This window comes from Kryptolebias marmoratus, linkage group LG19, assembly GCF_001649575.2.
Source record: "Kryptolebias marmoratus isolate JLee-2015 linkage group LG19, ASM164957v2, whole genome shotgun sequence".
NCBI lineage: Eukaryota > Metazoa > Chordata > Actinopteri > Cyprinodontiformes > Rivulidae > Kryptolebias > Kryptolebias marmoratus.
In genome coordinates this window covers 12,885,415-12,898,258 of record NC_051448.1, presented here as the reverse complement: position 1 = coordinate 12,898,258, position 12,844 = coordinate 12,885,415, and the positions used below count along the sequence as shown (strand labels likewise).

At 40.8% G+C, this 12,844-nt stretch overlaps 1 protein-coding gene across 3 annotated transcripts in view; it reads right to left on the bottom strand.

The window, feature by feature from the left end:
- The window catches only part of itsn2a (intersectin 2a), a 35,639-nt gene that overhangs the window by 14,867 nt on the left and 7,928 nt on the right, over positions 1 to 12,844 (bottom strand). For 2 of the 3 annotated variants that reach the window (XM_017427308.3, XM_017427312.3), the window contains exons 3-16: positions 8,879 to 8,971; positions 8,642 to 8,705; positions 8,033 to 8,211; positions 6,838 to 7,059; positions 5,138 to 5,231; positions 3,669 to 3,811; positions 3,314 to 3,377; positions 2,157 to 2,294; positions 1,964 to 2,070; positions 1,616 to 1,878; positions 1,389 to 1,538; positions 1,171 to 1,311; positions 981 to 1,068; positions 770 to 909 (exon numbers count right to left, since the gene is read on the bottom strand). In XM_017427308.3, the coding sequence (XP_017282797.1) occupies positions 770 to 909; positions 981 to 1,068; positions 1,171 to 1,311; positions 1,389 to 1,538; positions 1,616 to 1,878; positions 1,964 to 2,070; positions 2,157 to 2,294; positions 3,314 to 3,377; positions 3,669 to 3,811; positions 5,138 to 5,231; positions 6,838 to 7,059; positions 8,033 to 8,211; positions 8,642 to 8,705; positions 8,879 to 8,971 (1,886 nt within the window). The remainder of the gene's footprint in view (positions 1 to 769; positions 910 to 980; positions 1,069 to 1,170; positions 1,312 to 1,388; positions 1,539 to 1,615; positions 1,879 to 1,963; positions 2,071 to 2,156; positions 2,295 to 3,313; positions 3,378 to 3,668; positions 3,812 to 5,137; positions 5,232 to 6,837; positions 7,060 to 8,032; positions 8,212 to 8,641; positions 8,706 to 8,878; positions 8,972 to 12,844) is intronic. The other variant, XM_037981585.1, reaches the window with a different exon arrangement.

Here is a 12,844-nt window from a genome sequence, read left to right as displayed (position 1 = left end):
AAAAGGCGACAAAACTCAATTAAGTAAAGAAGTAAAAGGATTTTTATTAAGTTAAAATATCTACTCGAGTACATTACACTATATTACAAACCTCTGAGTAAAAAAAAAGAAAGGTAAATCAAAACAAATGTTAACCAAGTACATGTTTTTGTTGCATTAATTGGTAAAACTTGATGATAAGGTTACATTTATAAAGGATCTATTAATACCTTATAACTAGGTTATTTATGAGTTTGTTATCACTTTATAAACACTTTATAATAAGCATTTATAAATAAGGCATAAGACACTGTTTATACATTGGAGCAGGCTCACTTTTCGGCAGAAGACAAGTCAGTGTTGTTCGATTTAAACTAAAGTGCTATAACTGCTTGTTAATGATTTATTAAGGGTTTACAGCTTTATTAACAACCACTTTAACTATTTATTAGAGCTTTATAAGGGTACCCTTATTGCAAAGGGGTACTCATTTATTAAAACTAGTTCTTTACTTGGAGGGTTAATCCTCTTCTGTCACTTACATTTCTAACTGAGAATTAGTTGTAGATTATTGACAGAAGAGTAGTTTGTTAGTTTCCTTTCAAACCTTAGATATTAGATCTGCTTTAAAACAATAAATTTAATGCTCTTCATCTGATAGTGTTTGTTAAAATCAGTGGTTAACTTCAGAACTCAAAAGCTGGCTCTGAATGAATTAACTAAGATGGGTGTTAAGCCCCCTGAGTCACACTAAGAGCACTTTGTATCCTAATCTGTGTGATCCACTGACCTTCAGCTCTTTGTTGTACTGCTCCATCTGGGCAAGCTTGTCGGTCGTTTCTTTTTCCAGAATATCAAGCTGATCCTTCAGCCTGCGGCAGTTCATGCTCTTCTCCGTCACGGTGCCCGTCAGGGAGGTCAGACTCACGGCTACACACAAAGGGTGAGAGGTCAGAGACTTACGAGACCATCTGAAGACTGGCAGAATCCGGGTTACTCACAGGGGAGTTTCTTGAGGCCGATGTTTCGCAGCTTCTCGGTCAGCCGCTGTTGTTCTGGAACGAGCTGCGAGAGCTTCCTCTGCCAGTCCTGCAGCAATCAAAGAAACACACAAATAAAAACCCAATTTAAAACCTTTATGGGTATAATTCAAATGTACAACTATGATAAAGGCAAAACAAAAGGTTTAACCTCAAATTCAAGCTGAAGTGTGTTGATCTCAGTGATGCGTGCATCTCTCTTCTGATTGATGAGGTCGACCTCCGCCTTCTGAATCCGCCTCTTGCTCTGAGCGTCACGGAGGCGGTCGGAGATCTGCTTGTGCTTGTTTCCCTGAGAGACAGAAAAACTGAAATGAGCATTTTCAAACCTGTTAGAATATACATTTGTCAATGCTAGCGCAGACTCACCACTGCCTCCAGCTCCAACTCGAGACTCTTCTTTTTCTCCCGAAGTCGGGAAATCTCCTCCTGCTCCTCCTCTTTTCTCCTTCCCAGCTCCTCTCTCCTCCTTCGCTCCCACTCTTCCCTCCTCTGACGCTCCATCTCCTGCTTTGCCGCCTGAACGTACGAAGGCAGACGGGTTACCAGAGGTGAAGAGCGTTATCACTTTTCGGCTCATAACTTCTCCCACTCACCTCCTTCCTCTCCAGCTCCCTCAGCCTCTCCTCCTCCCTTTGTCTCTCCATCTCCCTCTGCCTCTCCAGCCGCCTCTCCTCCTCCAGCCTCCTCCGGTTCTCCAGCTCCCTGGCCTCCCTCTCCCTCCGCTCGTAAGCCTCCCGCTCCTCCCGCTCTCTCCTCTCCCGCTCCTTCCTCTGCTCCTCGGCCAGAGCCAGCCGTCTTTTCTCCAGCTCAGCGCTGCCTCGCGCAAAGTTTTCCTTCAGCTTGTCCTCATAGGACACTGAGAGGAAAAGGAAAAGAGAGGACTGAGATCAAAGACAATGTCCTAAAACATAACAAACCTTGGGGAGTGGATCCAGCCGTACCGCTGCTCTTGTTCTTCTGTGCAGGTTCTACCTCTGTTGAGTCTATTAAACTGGGAGTCATGTAGGGTCCTGTTCCATTAACGAGCTCGCCGGACTTTATTCCTCCTCTGGAATGAAAGAGACAGACTGTTTAGGGATGTTCGTCAACATTTTATTTATTTGTTTCAAATATGGACCCAGCTCTGTGTGCTACCTGAGTGAGGGCGGTACCAGGTCCTGAGGCAGGGTGAGAGGTAGAGGACGACCCGTCTTAGCCATGTCCACCAGGTGCATGGCCAGAATGAACTCATCCGCCCGAAGCTGGCCGTCCTTATCAACGTCTGCCAGGCTCCTGTTTGCAAATTACACAATAATATGAACATTAAGGTGACAAGAGCAGAATTTTAGAGCATCCTTTTCTCTGCTTGGCCTTTTGAGGACACCGAAGTTAAGGTTAAAAACAAAAAGCAATCCCTATAAATGTGACACTAAACACTTTTAAGATGGGCCAGGGATACCTTTTATTAAGTTGAGGGGCTGAAATTGACCTGCAGGTTTTAGGCTTTTGAGCTGGCAGGGGAGGTAGTCACAGATCTGAGCTGGTGAGTATGTGTGAAGTGTTTAGGTCAATTGGTGGCTTAAAGAGGGGCTCGTCTTTGCAACCAGAATCATATAGTGAAAGGGCCTACAGAGTACAGTATTTATAAACTGTACATGCAAAAAAAAAAACCTAACAAACAGGAAGTAAAACAGGCCATAACTTTTGAAACTGAAGTTATTCCAGCAGTATGAAGTAAGATGAATGGTTTAACAAGATATTTTAAAACCAAAGCCACCGTATAGTTTAATCAGCTTAAACCACCATGGCAATTTGCCTGTATTGAATATTTTTATTTACTAGAAAATGGTCAATTACCACAGAAATAATTTAATGTTCCCAGGGAAACTACTCTATGACAGTTCAGCTTGTTGGCTCCTATACATCGTGGTTTCAATAATATTAATGTTTTATTCATAAAAGCCAACAAGTACAATGAAAGAGGTTAGATATCTCAGCTTTATTAGAAGTGAAATAATAGGTCACGCAAGCAATTTCTTTGTTGTTGTGCCAAACAGGTTTTGCTAACGGGAGCTTTTCATTGAGGACTGAGCTGTTGTAATTCCAGCTTTCCAGTCTTTATGATAAGGTAAATTAATCCCCTGCACAATCCAGCATCATGTTCGAGTTAAGGCTTCAATAGCTGCAGGTCTTGGACGGTTTCTTAAATTTTTATTTTCATTTTCAAAAAAAACTAACAAACGTGAGGAAGACTTGAAAGAGCCCGAGGAGTGATGAGCAGAGAGATCATCATTTTGTCACGGCATACTTACCAGATGGTAGCAAGTTGAGTCTGGGTCAAGTTGGATGCCATGAGTGCATTTCTGACCTGGGGTCCTGCAAAGTAAAGGTCACAGCCTCAGAAATAACAGCAGGGTCAATTCACTCAGCATTTGAGATGGACCAGAGTGGTTGTGTGTGTGTGTGTTTGCAGATTTATGTCAAGTGGACTTAAGAGCAATCACGAGCGCATAAGAGCATGTGTGCAAAGTGAAACTGACCCAGATTCTGCTCGGTCACACTTTGACAGAACACTCATGAGCAGCCAGGTGGTGGTGGTGGTGGTGGTGGGGGGATTTGTGTTTATTTAGGTTTGTGTGGGTGTGTGGGTGTGTGAATTGGACCCACCTGACAAGTAGCCAGTCATGAGTTTGTCGAGTGTGTTAAACTGCTGACGGTACTTTAGTCTGGAGGCCTGTGGAACGGCCCAGTCACCCGCTCCCATCATTGGAGAGTTGCTGGCCAATGACGTTGTGGAGGAAGAATTAGAACTGCGGAAAAAAAAAAGAGAAAACGGAGAGATGTTAATTTGTAACCTAAAAGGAAATGACACAATAGCATTTGCTCTTCCTTATTCAAGCTGACCCAAAAATGATTTTCGAAGTGGGGTTTTGTGGAAAGGTTAAAAACAACTAATATCTTAACTGCCGCAGATGGCTCTTTTGGACAAAGAGAATTTTATTCTGACCAGGACAATGAGCTAACAGCTTGTCTGAGCAGGGCCAAGACCAAAATGGGTTGCAATCTTCTTTTATCAAGAACTCCAGTCTCAATAATTTCACAGTGGGTTATAGGAAGACCTTGAAAAACTTTTACACCATCAGTTTTCCATTTCCTATAGAACTTACCAAAACACTTACTAATTAAACAGCTTGAGCTAAAGCTAGCTGTAGGTTTATAAAACAGCACTTGTTTCGGTGTTGAAATATCCCAGCAACCTTCAAAAAGTAATATCACACGTACGATGTCATAGCAGAAATGGTAATAGTTACTAACTGCACCGTAGAGGTGGATCAGCCTGTATTTTTCGCCCAGCGCTCATATCCTCACTGACGCCTGCCACCTACACCTGAGGTTATTCAGGCATCATGTTAGTCTGAACACTGGAATCAGATCTCTGTTCTACACTTTTCTAAAACTGAACAAAAGGCCACAAGGAGTATCAAAGTTATTGAATACCCCAGAGAATCTGGCTCTTACTGAAACAGCACGAAAACCTTCAAGTTCCTTCTGGTTTCTTCCCTCTTTTCTCCTCGTTGCGTCTCACTAATGAAATGAAACGTTCGACATACGAGCGCGAGTTGACATTTGACTTGTATGGAAAAACAGGAATTATTTCGGTCGCAAAGTCATATTTAAAAACAAGGACCTGTATATTATATTGGTTGACTTAATTGTATTGGTGTTCAAGTTCATCAACATAAAAAAATGACTCATTAAAAAGCACAAAATAAATATTTTGTGCAATGTTTAAGTGGTTTCATCACATATTTTACACAGTCGATCTTCTCTAACCCACTGATTACTTTATAAATTTGTCAAATCAGTGCTTCATGCTGGATTTCTACAAAAACACGTTCCTTTGAATAATAAATAGTAATGACTCTTAGTTTAGTCTTTTTAATGTACTTCCTGATCAATAAGTAACAATGTATTTATTAATTATTAAAGTTTACGAGTAAATAAAACTGTTAAAAAAATAACCATCGGGTATAAAAAGTATAATATTTTAGCATCCTAGTGATTCTTATGATGGGGTGACAACATGCAGAGCAGTTCTGTCTTTGAGGAACATGAGAATTTGTGCAAAACTTTACCTGCTTGATCCCAGGTCCAGAAGAGAGTTGGCCTTTGACATGCCTGTGGTCGGAGAGAAAGCCATAGGAGAGGAAAAGCCGGAGACAGGAGGGCCTGTGAATCAGAGAAAGCCTTTTAGTGATTCAAACTAATTTAGAAAGTTCAAAATGGTGCTTTAGTGGCCACATGTAAAAGAGTTCATGCCATTTACTAAGGACGAAGTGACACACTGTAGACACTTCATGAACGGAGTTGCCCTTGAATGTACTGTATGCACAATTAATCTTATCTTGTCATATTTTACAGTCGCAGCCCACTGAGCCCCTGCACCAAAGTGACTAGAATATACGTTTTGGTTTCCTCCAAGACTATGTACATTAAAGACAGACATGAAGAATAAGAGCACACCAAACATCAGAAAAATGAACACATCTGAAAAAAAAAAGTAGTTGAATACATTGACATTTAGGAGAGCAACCAAAGGACAGGTGGAGGAGGAGGAAGAAGACTAAGGACAATGGAAGTTCTTGGAATTCTATTTTTAGGGTCTTTAGTGTACTCGGGGCAGGCACATTCCTAGAACAAGAGGAAACAGAGGTGAAGTAAATATAAAATGTCTACATTACTGATCCAAGCAATCTAGGTACGTGCTAATTATCTGAACACTCAAAATTAGCAGTGGTGATTGCAATTAAAAAGTGTAAATGTTGGCGAACAAATAAATGCTGGCTCCATTGTAAAGCTGAGGTTTTACACAAAGTACTTTAAACATATTGTTAATTATTGCAATTTTGTCTCCTACACTTCTTGTATTACTTAGAGGGCTACTCAAACATCTGTAAATAGGTTATAAACAATATATCTTATTTGGTCTGATAAATTGCATAATGCAAAATTCACTGTGATCAAAAAGTTTATCTAATAGAGTTTGCATGAACTACTATACAGCAATCCACTTTGATCGTGGTCCTGCTTAGAGTAGCTGTTAGCTTGTCAATATAGTCAGGATTACATTTATTTTCTTCAAATTTAGGCTATTCAAAGAGCTATTCACAACATGACTTTTTCACAGAGCCCCACTGCAAAAGAACCAGACTAATGCCTTAAATGTTTTAAGTCAGTGGTTCCCAAAGTTGGGTTAGGAGCCCCACTGTGGGTCATGGAAGGACTAACTGAGGGTCTTCAAAGGAACTACAGAAATTAAATGAACTTTGAAAAGGACTGCCAATAACAGACGTAACCTTAAATGTTAGAAAAAGATGAAAACAGTGGTCATAAATGGATAAAAAAGTATTTAATGGTTGATGAGGCTCTTAGTTAAATGGCTTATTAGCAATGTTTGTACATTTTAAACAGCAATAATCAGGATCACGAACCTCTGTGCCTTTTGTTTTGAGGGTCTGACACTGAAATGTTTGTGTCTGTTCTAGGTGATGGTCTGCATGCACACAGACTATTATACCTTGATTTTGTGTAGTTGTTGGGGGTAGATCCCTACAGAGTAATTACTGACTACCCAGAACTGCCTGTCCTTTTACATGGTGCCTTCCTTCCCAAATATCCTAAGTAAAATAAGTTTAACAGAAGGACAGCCGGAACCAATATAAACCCAACAACTTCCATGTCATCAAGCTTAAATACGTTTTTGCTCATTTATTTTTCAGTGTTTGTCTCATTCCATCCAAGAACAAGACCAGAACGGTTCCACTGCAGAACCAACCTGCGTTGTTGGGAACAAGTGTCGGGGTGAGGAGGTTGATGGTGCCGTTGGGGAGCCCAGAGTTTCCCAGTGAGGTAATCAGAGGCAGGGTCATTGGCATTGGCACCAGGGGTTGCACAGAGGGTAGAGGGGGGTTAGCTGGGATGGGTGTTAGAATGGGCAAGGTGGACATAGTTGACATGGATGACAGACCAATTGATAGGTTTGGCATAGATCCCATCCCTACACAAAGGAAACACACAGGTAAACATGAGGGGATGGTGAATCCATTTAGAAGGCAGACAATATGAGAGGTTATGTCTAAAAATGGATTAATTTAGTTTTGTTAGCTTACATGAACAGGTACAGTTTATACTGGGGATGTGCCACCCCACACTGTGGCCAATATAATATGTATCTTGATGTATTAAGGATACATAAACAGTGAAACAATTTAGCCTTTAATCACAATATGATTATGCCTTTAATTACGATATAATGTAAGTCAAAATGAGTTTTGATTTAACACTAAGATTCAATGTTTTACAATACAACAGAACAAAGGAATGTTTTTTTCAGCTATTGAGACTAATTGTTTGTCACTCACAAACAGCTCTTGTTTTAAAAATACAATTAAACTTCAATAAACCTGATTCATAATTAAACAATACATATAAACGAGACTTTGTGCAAAATTAAAAATTACCAGCAGCAGATGTGTTTAAACTCAGCAGTGGGCAGCAAAAAGGATTTTCTATATTATAATAAATCAATATTATGAGTTAACTTTTTTTTTTTTTCCTGGAATATTAGTTTCACATGATCAGGGTGAAGCACACTTTCAGAGTGTTTGTTGCTGTTTACACCGGTGCTGCTGCAGTTCTTCTCCTGAACAATAGGTGTCGAGACTGAGTGAACACTGTGACTATGTATGATGGAGTGGGCGGGGCTTTCAGCACCGTATCTAGATTTATTTCCAAAGCTGCATAGATACACGGCTGGTCTATCAATGTAGTCGTACTGTGCACGTGTGTTCATAAATCTGTAAAAGACTGTTCATTTCACAATTCTAGTGTATACCATTTTGTAAAAGCAATCAAAAAAATATATACTCTCAAATAGATTATACATATTCATTTGAGTTAAAAAAAATGGTTTTTGAAGTACATTATTATAAACTGACAATATATTTTAGACAGGAGAATAATTATTTTACCGAATCGTGCTGACAAAGGGATGTTCGCATTATTATTATTTGAAGTAGGAGTTTGCTTCATGATGACTGGCAAGGCAGAGGGCAGGTTTTGCCCCTGAAGCTTAAGTTTGATCAGCTTCATAGCGATTGAAAACTCCAATCTATCCATCTTCCCATCATAGTCTATGTCTGCTAAGTTCCTGCAGGAGAGAAAAGCAGAAAACTGGTTCACACACACTGATGTATGGGCAGCAGAACGTACATTCCTGGTATTTTTTTTTCTCTGTACTGAGACAATAGAAAGTGCAAGATACACAAGGGACAAAGCTCTGGTGGGATTGAATTCCAGAGACATTTTTGTTCCACACAAAAACAACACACACGCACACACACACCCACACACACACACTGCTCTAATTACAGTATACACACACTTTCTGCCCCCTCTTGCACACACAGTTTATTAGGTGTGGCAGGCTGTGAAGGAAATGAGCGCTCCACAGGAAGCTGAAAACAGGCTGATGTACTGAACTGATTGACCAAACACAAAGCTGTGGACCTACTGACCTACATGCTTCAGCTTCACAATACATTTTGGAGATGAAGAGATTGTTCTATGTTTTAAGTTACCAAATCTCAGCCAAGACCGAAGGCGGCAAGCCAGACTGGAGGAAGAATTTCCTTGCTTGTTCTCCTGAGGACAAACAACAGTCAGAGGTTCAGACAGATGGGAATTTGATGGTACACCAATTAGCCATAAGATTACGACCGACCACCTAATATTGATGGGAAGGAACAAAGAACATCTGAGGGTGTAAAGTGTCAAAGACTTATTGGGATATTTAGTTTGTTGTGACAACAGCCTACCTGAGACGTAGCCGAGGACCGGGGCGAGGTTTTCAAACTGTTTGTCATGTTTCCCTCTCTCCTCTGGCGTAATGGCCCAAACACTGGCACCACCTGGAAAACAAACCAAGAAATAATCCAAAATGAGATCCAGAATTAGTGCCTGTTGAGAGCTGAATGCAATATGGGCCGTGTGAATGTAAAAGAGATGCCACCTCCAGTGATGTGTTTCCTTATCCTGAATAAAACTTGGAAGGTGGCCATCTATTCATATTTACATTTTAGTCAGAAGAAAAAAATGAGCCCATGTCCAAATAACTGGAGGTCATAGGACTAAGGCTGATGACACGTGAAACAGTTTTATGGCTGCTAAAAATGTCAGCAATTTTTTTTATTGTTAAATGCCATTAAACACTACCTGTAAATACCAATGATGCAAGTTTTTCCAGTAAACTGTACCAAAATGAGTTCTGCTGCTGACTGATGTGTTTGGTTCTGGAAAAACAGAAACTATTCAGGAGAAGAAAAATGACTTCATCCCTCATTTATATCTTGTAATAAAGAACGGCTTAAAATGATAAATGTATGGACAAATATTTGAAAAAATGAGACCAAAATACATCTCACAACTAAAACAAAAGATTACCTTAAAACATAACATCTAACAGATTGGTAAGGAAGATCACACATGCACATCTCAGGCTGCATAAGGTACGCCTGGATAGGCTTTAAAAACGTACTTTTTAGTAAAATATTTTTATTAAAATCAAGGATATGCCAATAGCTTAGCTAATTTCCATATTTATTGATTTTAGCTGTCCTGCTGACAGCTCAAATTCAGCTAAATATATTAAATTAGCTGTCATTTACAGTTCTTAGAAGGGGTAATAGATCCCCTTTTATTAATTAAACAAAACAACTGCCATGTAGGATAAAAAAAACGTTACGAAAAGAGGAAAAAGGATTTACAAATTTGAGCCATTCTGAGTAAATTCTGTTCCATCGATCAACACAAATCCAAACCTCCTGCAGTCAGCAGAAACACCTTTAAAACAGAAACGACAAAACTCAATTCATCAGGGTATGTTGGAGCTCAGCGTTCGAAGAGCGAACATAATTTCCATCCCAAAAATGAGATCTTCCTCTCAGATCGGTAAAGCTGAACCTGAATATGATTAATTTAGGAAACTGTCCACTCAGCTGCTTCTCACCCTGCTCGCTCTGCTCACACGGTATCTCAAGATAAGTTTGAATAAAATATGAAGCCATAGTGTGTGGAAAGAATAAAACTGAGTTCTCAGTCAGTGTTACAGAACAGCCTAAATAGAAAAGATGTAAACATAAGCAAATAATCATCAGAGATACTTTGAATTAGTTAAATATAGCACAATTTATGGGAGCCTCAAAGTCCTTTTCTGAACTCTTTCCTTTTTGCTAGGTGTGCAGCTAAAAGCTAAAAACTCATTTAGCTCATTTCAAGCTCAGTTCATCCTGCACCGCCTGACAGACGAGCTTCTCTGATGTCAAAAATCTGTTGCCATGGTGACCCACAGAGAGCAGACAAAATGGGTAAACAGATTTCTTCCAATGCTCTGAGCGACGTAAATGAATGCAAGGTTCAGATGTCTTTAGGAACCAGTTTGCATGTTCTCTGCATGCATGCATGAGCTTTCTGTGTAACCTGACGGAAACTGCGGGCTGTGAGGCTGTATAAGGTTTGGACGTGCAGTGGAGGGACAGTGGGTATATTGGTAGAAGGATGTTAGAGATGCCAGGAAAAAGACAAAGAGGAGATATATGGACGCAGTTAGAGAGGACAGGGAGGTAGCTGGAGTGAGGACAGAGGACACAGAAGACAGAGTTAGATGGAGGAGGACGACTCGCTGTGACGACCCCTGAAAAAGGGAGCAGCCAAAAGAAAAAGATGAAGAAAAACTTCAGAAGTCAGAAGGGGTAAATTTAGATATTCTTTTCAGCCGGCTGTGATTTATTCAGCAGGAAATACCACCCGGCCCATGGCAGAACTTCCACCCCAGCTCTAACCCAAACAATCCGCTGAGTCTTATCGACCGCACACAGACTTACTTCACATCTTCCGCAGAGGAATGCAGTGACTACTACTGAGCTTAACTAAAAAACCCTTCTGAGTTGCAAAAGCATAGTTGGGCAACGGTGGAACTAGGTTGCAATTATATGTGAAAGAAGACGGTTTTGAAACGACCAGCTGGTTTTGTAGCAAACTGGCTGCGGATCCTGGCCTTGAGCTGGTTTTTACCACCCAAACCACCACAGCAACACCTGTCCAGGTGGGTACTCCCCCCACCCCCCCGCCTCCGACAAACCCGATGTTAGCAGCTCACAGTGCCCGGCCTAATAACGGCGCTGTCAGCAAACAGCTACTGTAAAAACGAGAAAGTAATTAATCTCACAAGGACATGTAAGTATTCTTCGTATTGTCTCAATGGTTCTGACAGGCTCCCCTCATTTACAGCTATTGTCAGCGAGAGAGGCAGTGAGATTCAGCACAGTGCAGCTGGGACACGGAGCCAGCGTGGCCACAGGACCACCTGTCAGTCAAGGCAGGGAACGTATCGGTAAGGGCCGCTGCTCTGCGAATAAGTGGGGCACTGCAAAGCTTCTTACACAGAAATGGCAGAATTTATAGGCTTGACATTTGTCCTGGTGGAGACATACGGCCACCCGGTGTGAGAGCAGATAAAAAAGTGCCACATTTCTGCATTAGGACAATATAAAACCCGGCACTGAGGAGACTTTGTGGATGTTAGATTGGATTTAGAGCTGTACTGACACAAGTTTTTGTGCAAAACCTGGACTCATAGCGCTAGTAGTCAGTTACTGAGTTGAAGGGAATTAAGCAAATCTTTTCCTCAAATTAAAACCTCAATCACAAAGTAAGGTTAAAAACAATTTATTGTGATAGGACGTATCCTGACTGCTTCTGAATTCAATTAAGTATAATTCAGATCATTTGAATCAGGGTTCTGTAGAAAAGATATTCACATGAAATATTTATCATCATAGCAATTTCAAAGTGGCAAATATCAATATTGCAAAGTATTGCAAACCCGAACTGGATGCCAGTAATATATTTTGGTAATCAGATGGATCCCCATTATCCTAAATGGCCACAGCTGTGTGTTAGCAAAATATCTCATGTCCCACAGGACAGCTTTCAGTGAAACTCTTAGAATGTTATCATTGGATGTACAGCTACAATTCGTTAACTTTTGGAGTCAACCCAAAAGGAAATCAACATGGCCACCACAGCCACACACATACATTTCTATTTATTTTAGACATATTGAGCTGAAGCTAGGTGTGGTAGTAGCTGACAGTCATCCTCACACATCTCGAAATATTGCATGAGGTTACGCATGACGTCGTTTACAAGGTTTGACCAAAAGTCCGTCCTCTCTTATCATAAAATGACCTTAGTTTGAAACTCTAGCATGAAAGGCAGCAGGTAATATGGTTTCAAGAAATGCTAAGTCTTTAATTTCTAATTCATTTATTCTTCTCAAACATTCAGGGGGTTTAAAACTCTTCCAGGCCACCATGGAAAAGTTGTCACCGAGAGGATAAAAACAACTCTGCGAATCAGCCTAGAACACAGATTCTCAGAGAATACACAAGAGTCTTTCAGCCAACACTGACATAACATGGAGTCCAAGCAGAACAAAAAAAAAGAAAACATCACTGTAAACACACACAGACACACGGATTTGCTTCTATAGCAACGTCACCTGTGCAGGATTTAAACCAACTGTACCACGTCTCTTCTTCTCTGCAGCGGCTGCACAAACAGCCTCTGCCTCGTGTGTTTTTTCCTTCATCTTTGTCAGCCTGTGTGTGCTGTTGTCTAGGCACTGCAAAGTCCTCAGTTAGGAGATGCTCGAGTCAGTCCCCCCGGGCGCCTCGCTCCAGTCTGCAGGGGGTAGCCCTCGTTGCAGCCTTCTTCAGTATTTA